This window comes from Microtus pennsylvanicus, chromosome 7 (assembly GCF_037038515.1).
Source record: "Microtus pennsylvanicus isolate mMicPen1 chromosome 7, mMicPen1.hap1, whole genome shotgun sequence".
NCBI classification, from domain to species: domain Eukaryota; kingdom Metazoa; phylum Chordata; class Mammalia; order Rodentia; family Cricetidae; genus Microtus; species Microtus pennsylvanicus.
The window spans coordinates 16,832,650-16,849,508 of record NC_134585.1 but is presented as its reverse complement, the minus strand read 5'-3'; the positions used below and the strand labels follow the sequence as shown (position 1 = coordinate 16,849,508).

Here is a 16,859-nt window from a genome sequence, read left to right as displayed (position 1 = left end):
ATTAAAAAATTCTTAATAAAAAGGAAAAAGCAAGAATTTCTCAGCAACAACTCTAGTTTTTTCACAAAGAACTTGAAGGGCTCCTTCTATTGCTGGCCACGTATGGCTCAGCTTGTTCTAATAGAGTTTTCAGGAGAAAAGAAGTTGGGTAGTTTGCAATATAAAAGCATACATGTTTAACACATCTCAATTATGCATTACATATTACTGCGTAATATTATCAGTTTAAACATGTAAATAACACATTTATTAACCATAGGTAGTAATTACATTGATAGACTTGTGGCTAGATTAAAAGATAGGCAGGAACATTATATTATATATATTTATATAAAAGATTATATATTATATATACACACATACACATATACAAAGAAAGACTTCAGTGAGTCTTCTATTGGGTGAGAAACCCTGCCCCAAAGTCTAGAGAAACTGTGATTAGGGACACCAGGAACAAACAATGGCACTAGCATGTATCACACAGCTCCTGTCACACACAACTTCCCCTTGATTATGCTACTATAACGAAAATAACTTAGACTTCAATATCACAAACACTCCGAAGGTCCCTACTAGTTGATCCATCTTCAGTTGGTCTCCTCCAAAATTCAACATATTAAAGCAGGGTGTATATTATCACTCATTTTAAAAACAAAGAACCCAAAGGTATGAGCATGTAGTGACTTCAAGGGTTCTCCAGAGAGCAAGAAATCTATGGGTAGAGGGCTGGAAAGTTGGCCAGTGGTTAAAGGGGCACTTGTTGTTGTGAAAGAACCGGGTTCGATTCCCAGCACCCACAGAGAGGCTCACCACCTTCTTGGACACAAAGCACACATACGATGCACAGATGCAGACACATAAAATAATAAAAACTTTCAACTGAGTCAGATGGTGGTGGCGAATGCCTTTAATCCCAGCACTCGGGAGGCAGAGGCAGGTGGATCTCTGAGAGTTAGAGGCCAGCTTGGTCTATGAGAGCTAGTTTCAAAACAGGCTCCAAAGCTACAGAGAAACCCTGTCTCAAAAAACCAAAACAAACAAACAAACTTATCAGGGGGCTGGCGGGTAGACTCAGTGATTAAAAGGCCTAGCTGTTTTTCCAGAGGACCCAGGTTCGATTCCTAGCACCCACAAGGCAGCTCACAACTGTCTGTAACTCCAGTTCCAGGGGATGTGATACCTTCACACCAATGTACGTAAATAAAGGTAAATAAATTAAAAAAGCAAAGAAAAGGAATCTATGGGTAGAAGCAACATCCTTCTCATGGTCCATCCACTGTACCATCTACTTACTATCCAAAGAGCAGAGAAAGCCACTGTTGGAGTAGGGAAAGAGGAGGCCACTCTCTGATAGGATGTAGAACCAACATTAATGTTCACCAACATTAAATTCAGGCAGATCTTGCACACACACACACACAGACACACAGACACACATGCACACACACACATGCATGCACACACACACACAGACACACGCACACACACACATGCACGCATGCATGCACACACACAAACACGCATGCGCTCTCTCTTTCTCCTGAATTTGTTCAGCCTCCTCTCTCTTTAATATTTTTCTTCTAAAGACGTGCTTAGAGATGAGACCATTCATAACCGCCCATCCGCAGTGAGCGGTATGGTAATTGACACTGAGTCTGTTGAAAAAGTGGGGGAAAAGAAAGAAAACGCTGTTTTAATAAACTTGGCCTAAAACACATTTTGCTGTATGCCTCAAAGGATTTCAATAAAAAATCAACCTGTAGAGACATATTTTCTTGGCTTAAACAACAATCCCAAGCATATAAATGTAGTCCAACTATAATGACATATTTATAGGCCAATAAAGCTTACACTGCGGCTTTCATACCTCACTTAAAGGAACTCTGTGAGAAACAGTGTTATATAAAATAATTTGATTTTTTTTTCAAACTATAGCCCAAGGAATAAAAAAATGCAAGTTTGCTATGTTTAACTGATAGTATTTATACTTCTAAGTTGCTAAAATTTTTGTAAAATGAAATAATTCTTCATTTGACTACTCCTAACTACCATACCAAATATGGGTATCAGGTCCACTTTATTACAAAGCTAAGGACTGTAATTCTAAAGACAAAAATAAATAACTAGAGGCTTGTGTAGTGAATGATTTAATCAGTCTGATTCTTCTGGAAGAACAGGTTTTTGTGTTCGTTATGCTTATGAATAACACATTCCTTAACCCTTCTGTTTTTACACGGCTATTTTTCTTGACTTAAAAAAAAAGCAGCTCAGTATGAAATGGGCTGAAAGAGTCACCCCCACCCCAGGAAAGCCCCAATTGGTGTGGGTTTCATGTGGAACTTTTTTTTCGAGGGATAAAGTAGGGGAGGGGCGCGATAAATGTGCTGTATCATATCTCAGAAGTGTTTATTGTTTTAATGATTAGCTTTTTCACTATCCACATCTGTAGCTGTTGCCAGCACTCATTTAGAGTCTTAAATGAAAACTCTGGAAGGTTTTAAAAAACAAACAGAAACACCCTCAAGGGGAGAGGTAATTTAAAGAAGAAGAAGAAAAAAAAAAACACAGGGTGTTGACCACAGTCAGAACAGCCATTGGGAGCCAGCAGGCAGTTTTTTTTCTGTGTACAGCTTTAATTTGTTGCCAGACACACGTTTGTGTTGTTTTATTTTGTTCTTTTACTATTCACAGAGAGACAGGAAATGACACAAACTGGAATGGGAGGGACCTTGCTCACCCTGAGCAAGAGAAGCACTTTCGTTTTACTGCGTTTTATATTGTGAAAATCTGTCTTTAAGAGTCAACCTAATTCTTTCGTTATTATTGACGTTTTTAACAGGTTAGGGGAACTGAGCTTTTCAAAACATAGCACACTGAGAACTTGACTGTATCCCCAAAACGGTGAGTTTCCCATTCTTTGCTCACTTCCGGGCTAGGAGTGGGGGAAGGGTCCTTGAACAATCTCAAAGTTCATCTGTCTTTGAAGAGAACAATGAGGAAGCTCTACAGAAGGAAGGCCTAGCTGAAAGCGTCCACTCAGTGTGCTGTGGGAGGTGGTTTTGGAGTGGCAGAAAGAGAGAGACAGATGGACACAGAAACAGACAGACAGACACACACACACAGAGCCAGAGAGAGAGAGAGAGAGAGAGAGAGAGAGAGAGAGAGAGAGAGAGAGAGAGAGAGAGAGAGAGAGAGAACAATGAGGTAGAAAGAAAGGCCAGCAAAGCTTTTGATGTGACAGGAAGAGAAAGGAAGAGGCTGAGGAGAAAGTCACCAGTTCAGGCCTTGTGTATGGCCAACAACACCCCCTGCGTTCCTGGTCTAAAAGTACCCAGTTGAAATCCCAACAATGTGGGACTCACAGGACTCACAAATTTCAGATCTGAGAGATAATGGAAACTCGTTACATTAAGGAAAGTTTGTGTTTCTCTTTGCACATTATTACAACACAGCGTGCATTCCAATTACGAAAGCTATTTGTCTCGAATTCCCCACAGTTCATACCAGCCCAGTAGAATTTCAAGGCCCTAAATCCTGTCCTTAAAGGGGTACTTTACACTTACAAAAAATAAAAGGTATGCGGTCTTTCTTGTCCCCCAAGGGTCTGTCAGTCAAGCTTCCTGTTGAAGCTTCTCTTCCCAAACAATAATCTCATACATGAGTCCCCCAAATCTCTCTCTCTCTCTCTCTCTCTCTCTCTCTCTCTCTCTCTCTCTCTCTCTCACTCACACACACACACACACACTAAATCATCTAGGAGTCCAAATGATTCTAGGGCAGCCAGACACCCATTAACCAGGTTCTCTTTGGAAAGTATAAAATGCAATTGAGTTCCAAAGTTACTAGTCTACATTTTCAAGACCCAACCACCAGCAAGTGCTTTGAATAGTTAGACAAACTCATTTTTTTTTTCCTGAAACCGGCTGAGATTTGAGGGGCTGGTGAAGGGGATGACACGGACTACTTTCGTTGTTTTTGTCGTCTTTAGATTCCAAGATTCTCAAACTTTCTTCAGACAGAGTTAAGAAATTGGGCTTTGTGCCAGACTTTGTTGACTTCCCATGGAAGCCCTTTATCCTTTGGGAGGAGTGGATGAGAGGTGGGCTGGGGGAGGGATGGGGAGGCAGGAGGACGGGTGGGGAGGAGAGGAGAACTGTGGATGGAATATAAAATGAATTTTAAGGAAATAAACTAAAACTAAAGATTAAAAAAAGAAATTGGGCTTAGTTTTGTGCTCATTAATAAACTCTCCCTTTGAAACACAAAACAACTGTCCTATAAATACTCGTATTTACATGTGTGACATCAAGCTTAACCATCTACGTAGCCTTTTGTGCCCCATGGGTTTCCTGTTTAATGTTTTATTAGTAACACTATATTCCATAACTCAGAGAAAGAAAAAAAAGAGCCAAACAAAGAAAGGGTTTGATGTTAAGGCAAAGAAACAAGACAATGGAGAAAGAATTGTGACCACACGTTCAGATGGTAACCAACCCAGCAGGTTCATTATTAGCCAGCATTCTCCCACGTCATGAAAAGTAGTCAGGCGGTGTTGATAAAAAAAAAAAAAAACTGGGGCTGTTAGCAGCAAAGATGTGAAGATGATTTTACGAACTCCGTGGCTCAGAAGAAAGAACACTTGCTTAATCATGTCTCTCTAATTGCACGCATGACCATTTGGCTGTGTGTCTAAACTGTTGCCACCCGGCATCTCTCAAAAAGCTGCCAGGGGAACAGTTGATATTAAACTACAGGATGGTCTTCATGCTATTGCTTAAACAGCGTTGCTTACCGCAAACCAGAATCACATGGCAGGGAGTCAGTTCCCTGGTGCGAGTCAGTCTCTCTATGTCAGTTAAAAGAAATCATCAAGGTTTCTTGTAAAAGTTAAGGTCTAGGTTTTTTTTAAAAAAAAAAAACAGAAAACAAAAAAACCAAAAAACCCATAAAAACAGGAAGTTGTCACACTAAGGCATAAACCAGGGCCCTGAAAAATCAGCATTGTGCTAGAATGAAAGAAAAAGACGCCTCAGTATGTTAAAAGTGAAGTTCCTCTTTGTGTAAAGAGGAAATAACTCGCCTAAAAGAGAGGTCAGTAGCTTTGGTCTTGAGTAACACTAGAAGCGCAGGGCAGTGACGGCCACTGGAGGTGCAAAAGAGTCAAGACAAAAAGTGGACAACGCCTCATAGCCATGGAAAGAGTGATTGCTGAGGCAGGAGAATTCCTTCACCATGTGAGGCCTTCATGTCCCTGTTTTCCATACAGGAGGACAGAAGGTTCTACTTTTAACCTATTTACCTAAGGCCATGCAACCCAGGGGCAGAGCTGATGGCCAGATATGGCCAGCACACTCCAAAGCTGGAGAAAGAATTTTTCTAAAGTCCAAACTCTCCTTTGTGAAGAGGAGGAAGAGGGGTGGAACACCTCGCCGCTGGAGGAAAGGCTCCAGGACACCTACCCCAGCACTTTCTAGCTCCTTCTATTGCCCCACACTAAGTGAATCATCATTTTGCCTCATGCCGCTTCATACTTGAAATTCTGACTTGCTATTCCTAGATGTCATACTATCCACTTACAGCAAATATCTAACATCTTCGATAACTCAATATTAGCCCTAATTAAGTCTCAGATATAACGTTATCTGAGACCACGTGCTATGTCACCCAGTACGAGGCTCTACATAAAGGACACCTTATAATACAATGTAATACCACAGGCCGCATTCATCCCTTCCTGCCCAGGCATTTCCCAGTTCATAGCTTTGGACCCCATTAGAGGAAATCAATTTTATGTACATTTATAATATGCCTACATATAAGTTCTAATAAAAATTATATACTGTAATGTTACACAATATGTAATTTTATAAGATATATTTCTTTGTGTGCATATACAGGTTATATAGGTACCCATTGTGTTTCACTGTGCTTGTGTGTGCATGTGTCTGCCTGTGGAGGACAGAAGACAGTGTCCTGTATTGTGTGCCTCAGAAGCCATCCATCTTGGCTTTTCTTTTTTCTTTCTTTCTTTCTTTCTTTCTTTTTCTTTTTTTTTTTTTTTTTTTTTTTTTAGACAGGGTCATTCCTTGGCCTGGAATTCATCTATGTGGTTAGGCAGGGTGGCCACAGGGATCCTCCTGCCTCTGATTCCCCAGGGCTGGGATCACACACAAGCACCATTGTGTCTGGCTTTGTAAAATAGGTCCTGGGGATCGAACTCAGGTCCTCACGTTTATAAGGCAAGCATTTTTTTTCCTATCTGAACCATCTCTCTAGGCCCTATTATCCAATTTATACACAATCTATAATATTTTTAAAGATTCACTTTTATTATTTCTAACCGTGTGTGTGTGTGTGTGTGAGTGTGCAGTGCACAAGTGTATGACATGTGCACATGTGTATGACGTGTGCACATGCGTGCAGGTACCTTCAGAGGCCAGAGGCATCCGATTCCCCCTAAAGCTGAAATTTCAGGGGCGTGTGAGCTGCTCAACATAGGTGCTGGGAACGGAGCTGCCATAGTCTAAGAACAGTAGGGTTCTTAACCAACACTGAGCCATCTTTCCAGCCCCAGAAGATATAATTACGCTATCTAATTCTTACATACTACATAGTTCTCACATATATAATTCTTACATCATTTTATGCAAATATACCGATAATAAGGTTTCTAGAACAATCTACAGCATGAGCGTAGCTCATTGCACTTTCCCACACATTGAATTTAGAAGCGGGAGGCATACTTACCAAGATCAGCCTTCTCCTTGAGAACGTCTTTGAAGTTGAGTCCACTGTTGAGGGTTGACTGCCTGTACCTGAGCAGAGCCTCCTTCTGTCCATTTCTTCCAAATGCCTCTGTTTTTACCGGTGTGGCTCGGAGTCCACACCTCCACTTGGAGAAATCAGAATGCGCCCATTTGACCAGGTCTTCTAATTTTACAATCACCTTTTCGGAGACGGCGATGACCTCATCCTACAAGAAGTGGGATGAGCAGAAAATGTTACTCTGGGTTTGAGGGAAGTGATCCATTCTCAGCAAAGCCCACCTGGAAGCCACAGGGACGATCTCACCTTCAGCAAGTGGTCTAACCTTGAACAAGCAGACAATGTGTAACGGTTAGGATGAGAAGCGTCCCATAAGCTCAGTTCAGCTCACTCACTGGCTTTCCAGGCCTCTTTATTTAAAGAATAATTGATATGACATGTTCGCTATGAGCTAGGAGGTCTACAAAAATAAGGCAGTGATTGTAAGAGGCATTTTAAACGCCAGCCACAGAGCCCATCTGCCTATCTAACTCTTTGAGTGAAAGCTAATTTTTAGACACAATTAATAGCGAATGTAAAATGGGAGACTGGATGACTAATGGTTAGTCTCCATATAAATGGCCTAAGTAAATCTAGAATTCTTGGAACTCTGACTCACCCCCAAATTCCTATGTTTATGGTACATTTTCCCTTGGCTTATACACAAATATTGAATTTAACTTTTGTCCTAAAAATTAAATAAAACTGTGACGTAATCCCCAAAGAAATACTTCATAAATGTTATGTGCTTCCCACTGAAAGCAACCGACACATTCTCGTGTTTCTGCAAAACTTTGCAAGCTGAGAAATGACTGGACTTTTTTTTCTCTTTTAATACATATGGCTGGGAGGGGGCAGGAGGGCGGTGAGAAAGCCTTTGAATCTAAGAAAAGTCGTTGAAGCTTCAGTTCCTCCCAAGGATCATAAATTTGAATTTTAAGCATCTCTAATTGCTTCCAGGAAACAAGTTTTCTGCCTCAGAATTAACCCAGCAAGATATTTAGTAGATATCTCTATGAAGAACAAAGAGGCCCCCCCTGGCCCAGAGATTCTCTGGAAAAGGCTTATGGATCTCCTCTCCCGGGCTCTAATGAACTTATTTGAAGCATTTGACATTTTAACTTGAACTGACTTTTTTTTTTGACTGAACCTTTCTGAAGAAGGCTTAGCCGTGAAAAACCCCTAAAGCTTACAGAAATTTTCAAAATAGTTCTGACAAAACACCAACAGGAAGACGTCTCTAAGCTATTAGACAAAAAGAAATTCACAACGGAACTTGGCTAATTTTGCTCTTAAATATGACTCTCTCTTCCCTACCCTGCCTACACACGTACAAACACACACTCTCACCACCCATACATACCACATAGCGCATACACACCAGACATACTCCACACACACCACACACACACAAACACACCCTACCACACAGACATTACACACACACATATCATACACACCACTTTTACACATACACTTACACACATCACAACCTACTCCCTACCCCCTACACACACCCTAACACACACACACACACACACACACACACACACACCCTAACACACACACACCCTAACACACACACACACACACACACACACACACACACACACACACACACACCGCTCCAACGCAAACAAAAAGGTTTTTATTAAAGATGATGTTTACACAGTAAAGAGCACTCAGTTTTGTTATTTTAAATGGTTTAAGGTAAGAGGTAAATTTTGCTTTTCCTTGTCCGGTTCAGGATTGCTTCTGAGAAAAAGAAATTTCTTACAGAGAGCAGTCATAAGGGCTCTCTCAAGAATGGAAAACAGGACTGGGTAATGGGATCCTCTCTCTTATCTTGATCAAATATGAACTTCCAGTAAAGGCAGACAAAGTGGAAATTGTGTTTTAACCTTCTTCTCGAGAAAATACCTCAAAACTTCATAAACTAGGGGACACATGACAAAATGCCATTTGCAGGGCTGACTTCACCCACAATCACCACACCAACTTCCTGAAATAGATCTCTCCTCATCCTGCATTTTATAACTATTACACGATGATTATGAAATACTAGAATAAAAAAATCCAGGCTAGGTATTGTTTCAAAGCATATAAGAACAGCTTCTGGTATGGGGAGAGGGAGTATGTACACCAGCCACAGCATTTAGAATATTCTGGAAAATAATTAAGTAGCACAGTATATTAGCCTCCACATTAGCACAGATGGAATTTGGCAACGTTTTGACCAAATAAGGCTTCCTAGAATAGACAAGTTTGGAGATGAGTGTTATTCTCAAATAGCCCTGTGATCAAACGATTATCGTTTCAATTACCAGTTGCTTCAGATCTTTTCCGAGAAATGACATGACTAGCCCTGGCTGCCTTACAGCACCCGCCGAACAAATAGTTTATTAACCAAGAGAAAATACAATCCTTATGATGTCATTAATGAATAAACTTGTCTTTCAAGATCGTCTCTATAGATTTGACCTCAACTTTCTCTCCCTCCTCCCCCTCTCTCTCTTACACACACACACACACACACACACACACACACACACACACAGAGAGAGAGAGAGAGAGAGAGAGAGAGAGAGAGAGAGAGAGAGAGAGAGAGAGAGAGAGAGAGAGGAATTCACCAAACATATAAATCAAAAACCCAAGTTGGGATTAATTGTGAACACAGCCATGGGCTTTGTGTGGATTTAGAGAGACACCGTCTCTTCCCCATTGTTAAATGCCAGGATTTTGAAGGAAATCTGATAAGAACGGGAAACAGCATACAACCCTTGGAAACAAAGCAGCCCACATGGACATGGAAACTGTGTCAGGAAAGCTTACTTTGGGCTCACAATGGCGCCTGTCACATGGTCATACTCATTATTCTGAGTCAGTGCTGACTAACTTTCTCACAGTGCCCGTCCTCGGGCAAGTCTGTGTGCCTATGAAAAGAATCCCAGTAAGCTCAAGCCATGATTACACGAGCTCTCGGCAAACTGAGAATTAGTACTGAATAAATATCCCTGGTTTACTCTAATACAACACAAAAGGATCACAAAGAAATACATGTCGTTATTCTGTTAATGGACCCTGACTTTTCAATTAACCCAGCGTTTAATCAATATTTATGTAGGACGCGTTAAGACAGCCACTATGTCCTCTCCCCCTTCATCATTGTTTTCAACTCTTTCTGTAATTGGGATTTCATTCCGACCACTTACACAAAACCAGTTCATTTAAGCATGAACTCTCTTAAGTCAGAGGAGACGATCTGGGCCAGAAGCCACAGAACAGCCAACTCAGTGCCATGGCTGGTCCCTGCACACATTACAAACGTAGGAAAATTTACACACAAAAATCTAGACTTCAATCTTCTCTTATACAACAAAATAAGGAAGGAGATAGAAAAAAAAAAAGGAACAAGTCAACCAAAACCAACAACAGAAACCACCAGAAACTGAACAACACACGCTTTCTTTTTCAACTTGAGAAATCCCCTCTAGGCTGGGTTCCATCCAGTTGTCGTCCCCTAGCGTGTTCTGCCTAACCCAGACACCATCTAGTTCAGTGGCCACGTCTTGATTGGATCCCTCTCCCTTGTGTACCTGAGGGACCTGGAGGTCAGTGACATAACTTACTGTTGACTCACCTCAGGTGTGGATGGTTACCCAGGTTTCCTCTCTGCTGACTGCAGCCAAGGGGCCTAGGTTCAAATCCCCAGCCTGGAATTTGTTGCTAGGAAACACTGAGCCACTTCTTTACTTCCTGGGCGTCAATGATTTTGAGACATATTTTCTTTTAAAGGGTGATACCAGCTCCTTGCCGCAGTCATTGCCAGGATTCCCAGAGGTGACACAAAGAGTTTATTGGGGTCAGTCACATGTGACTATTTCCCTACCAGTGTGTCTTCCAAACTGTGACATGAAGAGATGAATTTAGATGATTCATAGAAACACACACACACACACAAACACACAATCCATTTGAAACAATGATGAAAGGGGGAAGAAGGATCTAATGATATCTTACTGTGACTCACATAAGCATTGATTAAAAACTAGTTTAATTTCAAAGCCAGGGTGTGTGTGTGTGTGTGGTGTGTGTATATACATATAATTAAGCAAGGAGTAACATAATTCCTTGCTTAATTATTTTGTGATTATTTTAATTACTGGAAATTGATCCTTTTTTCCTAGCTTTGGGAAACATAGAAAGTTTCTTCTTTAAATAAATTTAATTTTTGAAAAAGGATCAATTTGAGCAGAGTCCTGACGCAAACTCAGGGGCCATGCGGACATGGGAAAGAAAATGACTAAAATATGGGGTCGCGCATTATATCTGAGATTCTCAACGGACAGTCCAGGAGCCCCTGGGAATCCCTGGCCACTTCAGGGGATCCACAGCGTCCAATCTAAAATCACCACCATCACATGAGTTGTTGGCTTTTTTTTTTTTCTCTCTCTCGCTCACTCTCCTTCAAAAGCGTAGAGGGGTTTCCCTGAGCCTGTAGCACAAGGCAGGTGTCACAACAGACTGATTGCAGAAGCAGGTACGAGAGCTAGCAGGAAGTAGCTAGATGGTAAAGAGATGAACGCCAAGTGCAAGGCTGTATACTGTTCTCATTAAACCTTTAGTTTTTGAGACAATATTACATCATATCTAACTGCCACAAAAATGCTACATGGTCACAAACTTCTCCACAGACTCTTACAGCCCCATCATTGTCATCAACAGATGAGAAATACTCTCATCTTAGACAGCCCCCTCCTCTTTCGTGCTCATTATAATTTATCTCACCAACTTCTGGTAGCTACTATATTAAGCGTTATACACATTGACCCATGCCATATAACGCCTTGTGAGCCACCCATGTCGTTACTTGAAGAGACAGCATGAATTTCTGGTGAATACTGTCCACTGGGTGGACGACCACAAAGTTCGGTTCAACTGTTCACAGGCAGAGGGGCAGCGGGGATGTTCCGATTTGGAAAATGTACAAACAGAACTGCTATTCTCTTCCATGCCCAGGTCTTCTTTGTGCAAACACACCTTCTCAGTTCTCTTATCTGTCTATCTATCTATCTATCTATCTATCTATCTATCTATCTATCTACTATCTATCTATCTATCTATCTATCTATCTATCTATCTATCTATCTATCTTTCTCTTATCTATCTATCTATCTATCATCTATCTATCTATCTATCTATCTATCTATCTATCTTTCTCTTATCTATCTATCTATCTATCTATCTATCTATCTATCTTTCTCTTATCTATCTATCATCTATCTATCTATCTATCTATCTATCTATCTATCTATCTTTCTCCTATCTATCTATCTGTCTGTCTGTCTGTCTGTCTATCTATCTATCTATCTATCTTTCTCCTATCTATCTATCTATCTATCTATCTATCATCTATCTATCTATCTATCTTTCTCCTATCTATCTATCTATCTATCTATCTATCTATCTATCTATCTATCTATCTATTTATCTATCTATCCATCCATCCATCTATCTAGTGTTGGAGCAACCGCCCCTGTGTTTTCTGGGATGGCTCTACCTGTTGCTTTTCCACAGGTAGCTACTCTTCCCTTGCCATCACCTTGTTATTGCCACTGCTAATTAACTTCACGCACAGCGGTTTCTCACATCTTGTCGGTTTCCAGTTCCATTTCCCATCATGAGTAATGATGCCAAAATATTAGTTTTCAGGTGCTAGTTTGGTATCGGTATGTTTTTTTTAATTTGGCTAAATATGTATTTAAATCCTTTATACAATCTTTAAAATGTGGTTGTGCTCTTGAGCTTTGAGTGGTTTTATAACTTCTGGATCTAAATCATCTGTCAGATTTGTTGATTGGAATTACATTCTCTCAGGGACAGGGATGGCTTGGCAGTTACAAAGAAGGCTTGATGCTCTTTCAGGGTACTGAGCTTGGGTCCCAGCACCCACATCAGGCACCTCGCAAACACCTGGAAGTCCAGCTCCAGGGACCCCATACCTCCGCTGGCCTCTGTGGGCACCTTCCCACACATGTGTAAATATTTGTACATAGGTGTGCATATATGCGTGAGCGTGTGCACATGCGTGCGCACACAAATAAAGAATAATAATAAAATTAAGCTGGACAGTGATGGCACACACCTTTAATTGCAGTGCTTGGAAGGCAGGGGCAAGAGAATCTCTGTGAGTTCTAGGGCAGCCTGGTCTGTAGAGCGAGTTCCAGGACAGACTCCAAAGATACACAGAAACCAATCAACCAAATATCTTTGGAAAAAATAATGTCTTTGCACTGTTACAGAGCCTTTCACCGAAGAAGTCTTAGATAAATGTGTGTTTCACAGGCTTGCTTTTTCTCTTACAGATTGTGTTAGCTCTGCCTAATCTCAGGCCACTAAGAAAAAGTGTTTGCATCCAAACATCCGTACTTCCGCATTCAGAGGGATGATTCATTCCAACTCAGGGTTAGGTGATATGATTCCAGGTGACAGCCACTGTTTTCACCTGTGGGTAGCATGCTATTATTTTGTAATAAATTTTATACTTTGATAATTTGTTTTGCTTTTGATACAATAAAAACCCACAGCTAGTGCTCACACAAACAGACGTTAAGTAAGTTCTCCACACTTTTACTATAAAGGATCCCCAATGAAAACACAAATGGTAAGGAATTCTGTATTGCCGGGCGGCGGTGATGCACGCCTTTAATTCTAGCACTTGAGAGGCAGGGGCAGGCGGATCTCTGTGAGTTCGAGGCCAGGCTGGTCTACAGAGTGAGTTCCAGGACAGGCTCCAAAGTTACACAGAGAAACCTTGTCTTGGAAAACAAAACAAGAAACCTTCTGTATTATATCATTGAACTGGAGCATTTTTATATTTTGTAGTATTTGCCCTAAATTACCCGTGCACTAAAACTCTTAGCGCAATCCTTACATGGTTGTGACATCACCTGCCACACTGTCACGCATCTGTTCCTGTGGCTCCAAGACCCACCTAATTGAGGGGGGAACAGATAAGAGCTGCCCACACCTGGCGCGCATTGCCGGGAGATATAGCTGCTTAGGTCACCCGCATGCCTGGTGCTGGACCTGTTCTCTGTTCTGGAGTCAGACCCTGTTTCTGAGCCCCCAGGCTGCTAACTGCATGGACATCTTTGAAAAGAGAGGTCTGGAAAAAAGGTGATGAGCGTGCAGATAGGATGCAGACCCCTGGAGGACAGCTGCCCGGATAGGACAGCTGCCTGATACCTGCAGGCTCCTCTCTGCATTCCTGTATCCTGGGTTTTTTTTTTTTTTTTTTTTTTTTTTTGCTTCCTCATTCCATGCCCCAGGAGAAAATGGAGGAGACAATTCTTAGATGCGGTGGTCTAGGTCCAGATTTTCCTTTTCTGTGCTTCATTCTCTGAGGAAGTCATGGGGTGTCAAATGTTCGTCTCTAAGGCCCGTGACTACATTCTGAAGTTGGATCCCCAAAATTCAGCCAGCTTTCTGTGTATCGGCATCAACTCGAGTTGACCATACAGCTGACTCTACTCGCGTGATAAAAGCTTCCTCGCCTGGCAGAGGAGACCTGAACACACCCCAGTCCCAGCGATGGCTAACTATTCCTCACCAGGCAGGCTTGCGTTCTTTCCCAGTGAGAGCCTGCAAGGCAAAGAACAGAGACACCATCTCTCTCCTTCCCCTACAGTTGGGTGCATCCATGCGGCCCACGCATGAGTGGTGGTACATAGTAGTGAACCACGAACCTTTCCGCTCTTGTCCACAGAGAGACTGAGCATGGCTTTAGATGGCACAATTGAAAAACAGATAGCAGGAGCCTGGCCCCCTCACAACAGCCATAGCCTGGGACCATCTGTAGACCTCTATGAGAGAGAGAGAGAGAGAGAGAGAGAGAGAGAGAGAGAGAGAGAGAGATTTTGAACACCTGATGTGTTTCATTAACTGTGATGAATCTTTGATACACACAGCTAAGCCTATGTCTTTGCTGTCTTTGCTAACAAATTCTGTGTCGAGGGAGAGGAGGGGATAGAACCCCTGCCCTCCTACCATGTGGCATCCAACAGCAGACCACCGTGGAGCAGAGTTACCGTCAGCTGAGCCCCAAGGGCTCTATCACGAATGTCACAGCAAAGGGCTTGTGGGGAGGGGGAGGGAACGAGAGCAGGACGTGATCATCTCAATCTGCCACGAACTGCATGAACTGCGAAATCTGAGATTTTGCAATGTGCTCTGTAGCCCTTAAAACATGGCAGCACTCGGGAGCACACAACACAGTCATATATGGCGGCGAGTAAGCCAACGGTGAGTCTGAAATAATGGGTTCCATAGGAGTGGGTCAGGGTGCAGAGAATGAGACTTGGCAGAGTGCTTAGCCTTAATTGGAATATTCTTATCACACCACTCATGCCCCCAAGGCTGGGGACCCTCAGAGAAGAGAGAAGAGAAAGATTATGGGCCAGAGGTGGGAGATAACATCAAGGAAGCTGGTTTCTGGACACAGCCAGGCAGCTGCACGGATGAACTCACAGCCAGCCACTCTATAACGATAGACACAATGTCTGTACAAGCGCAAGCCCCAGAAAAATCTCCGCGTGGAAGTGGGGATGTGGACGTGAAATCTACTACTAATGAAGGAGTGGTTGGCATCTCACAGCGGCGGGGGGAGTCCATTTTCTCTAATGATGGGGTATCTTGGTAGGTTGACTACATGCCAGAGCAAGCCCCGCTCCAGAAACTAGTTGAGCAATACAAACTGGGCTAGATGGGGGTAGGCGGAGAAGACTCGAAGTTGGGTGGAAAGGGAAGGGAATGCAGTTAAGAGAAGGGCTGGGGAAGGGATGAGTATGTTCGAAATACCTTGTATGAAATTCTCAAAAATGAACTTTTTTGAAGAATTAGATGAAATTTACATTTTTTTAAGATGAAAATGATACATTTTTTATCCAGATGGAAACTAAGAACGACTAAAATGATTGTGTCGACTCCTAGAACGTTCTCGGCTTGGAGAGACAGACAGACCTCTGACGTGCTCTGGTGTGCGCCAGTAAAGGAGAGTATGCCACGTTAGAGCCTAGCCCTGTTGGTGCTCCTGATTTACAGCCCTCCTCCAAAATGTATAGCATGAGGCACCTCCACTTTGTTCAAATGTTGTTTCAATCACCCATGTTTGTGATTTGCTCATGGGACGCTCACAGGCTAAGCACACATGCTCACGTGCTATGTAAAGGGGTCGCAACAAGGAAGATTTTTATTGGTCAGTGGGAAAGCGAGAAAAAGGAAGGAAGCACAGAGGGATTCATGGTGCTCCACTTGCTGGTTCCAATGACTATCCTTGTACCTCTCAGGATCCCAGCCAGAAGTAGACTACTTCAATCAGGATAACCCAATGGGTGAGTGGTAACAGAGGAACCACCAGAAACTGAGTCTGTGGTGTGGGATATAAAGGAAACACCAGGGATGGCTGGCCCAGGAGCTAGGCTGGTAACCACATAGCGACACCAACCTACACTGAAGGGTCCCAGAAGGGCAGAGCTAATGGCCAGGATGGGGGCAGATGCTTCCACCACCCACTTGGATAGACCTAGGAAGGACAAAAGAAAACACACTTGCCTTTAAACACTTCTCAACCCAAATCCCAGGAACCGAAATCCCTGGAAGCACAGGGGTTCAGGGGCTCTATTGATGAAGTCCACATAAGCCGATGGAGAGAAGAAATGAACAACCCAGACATGGAGGGACCACACAAACACACTCTCCATTAAAGTCCTTATCTTTCCTTTGAGTCAATATCATTCTCTCTGGCATGAGAGTAGCAATAGTTGGTAGCTATTATTTCTTAATGTCCTTATGAAGCAAAAATAAAAAGCTATCAACTCTAAGTTGGTGCCCCCACTGGGAATCCCTGCTATTATTACCCGAAATGTAAGGCTAAACCTTTCTTTGGCATCAGAAACGGGTGCTGGGTCGCATGATTCTGTCTTCTTCAGTGAGAGTTCGGACTGTAAACATTTTCTAGTGTCACATCTGTACCCTTGCTGAACTTGTTTGTCCTT

At 42.4% G+C, this 16,859-nt stretch overlaps 1 protein-coding gene across 3 annotated transcripts in view; it reads right to left on the bottom strand.

Annotated features, from left to right (window-relative positions):
- Positions 1–16,859, bottom strand: part of Arid5b (AT-rich interaction domain 5B) — a 174,827-nt gene that overhangs the window by 135,249 nt on the left and 22,719 nt on the right. For all 3 annotated transcript variants that reach the window (XM_075980059.1, XM_075980060.1, XM_075980062.1), the window contains one exon: positions 6,748–6,973. In XM_075980059.1, coding sequence (XP_075836174.1) covers positions 6,748–6,973 — 226 coding nt within the window. The remainder of the gene's footprint in view (positions 1–6,747; positions 6,974–16,859) is intronic.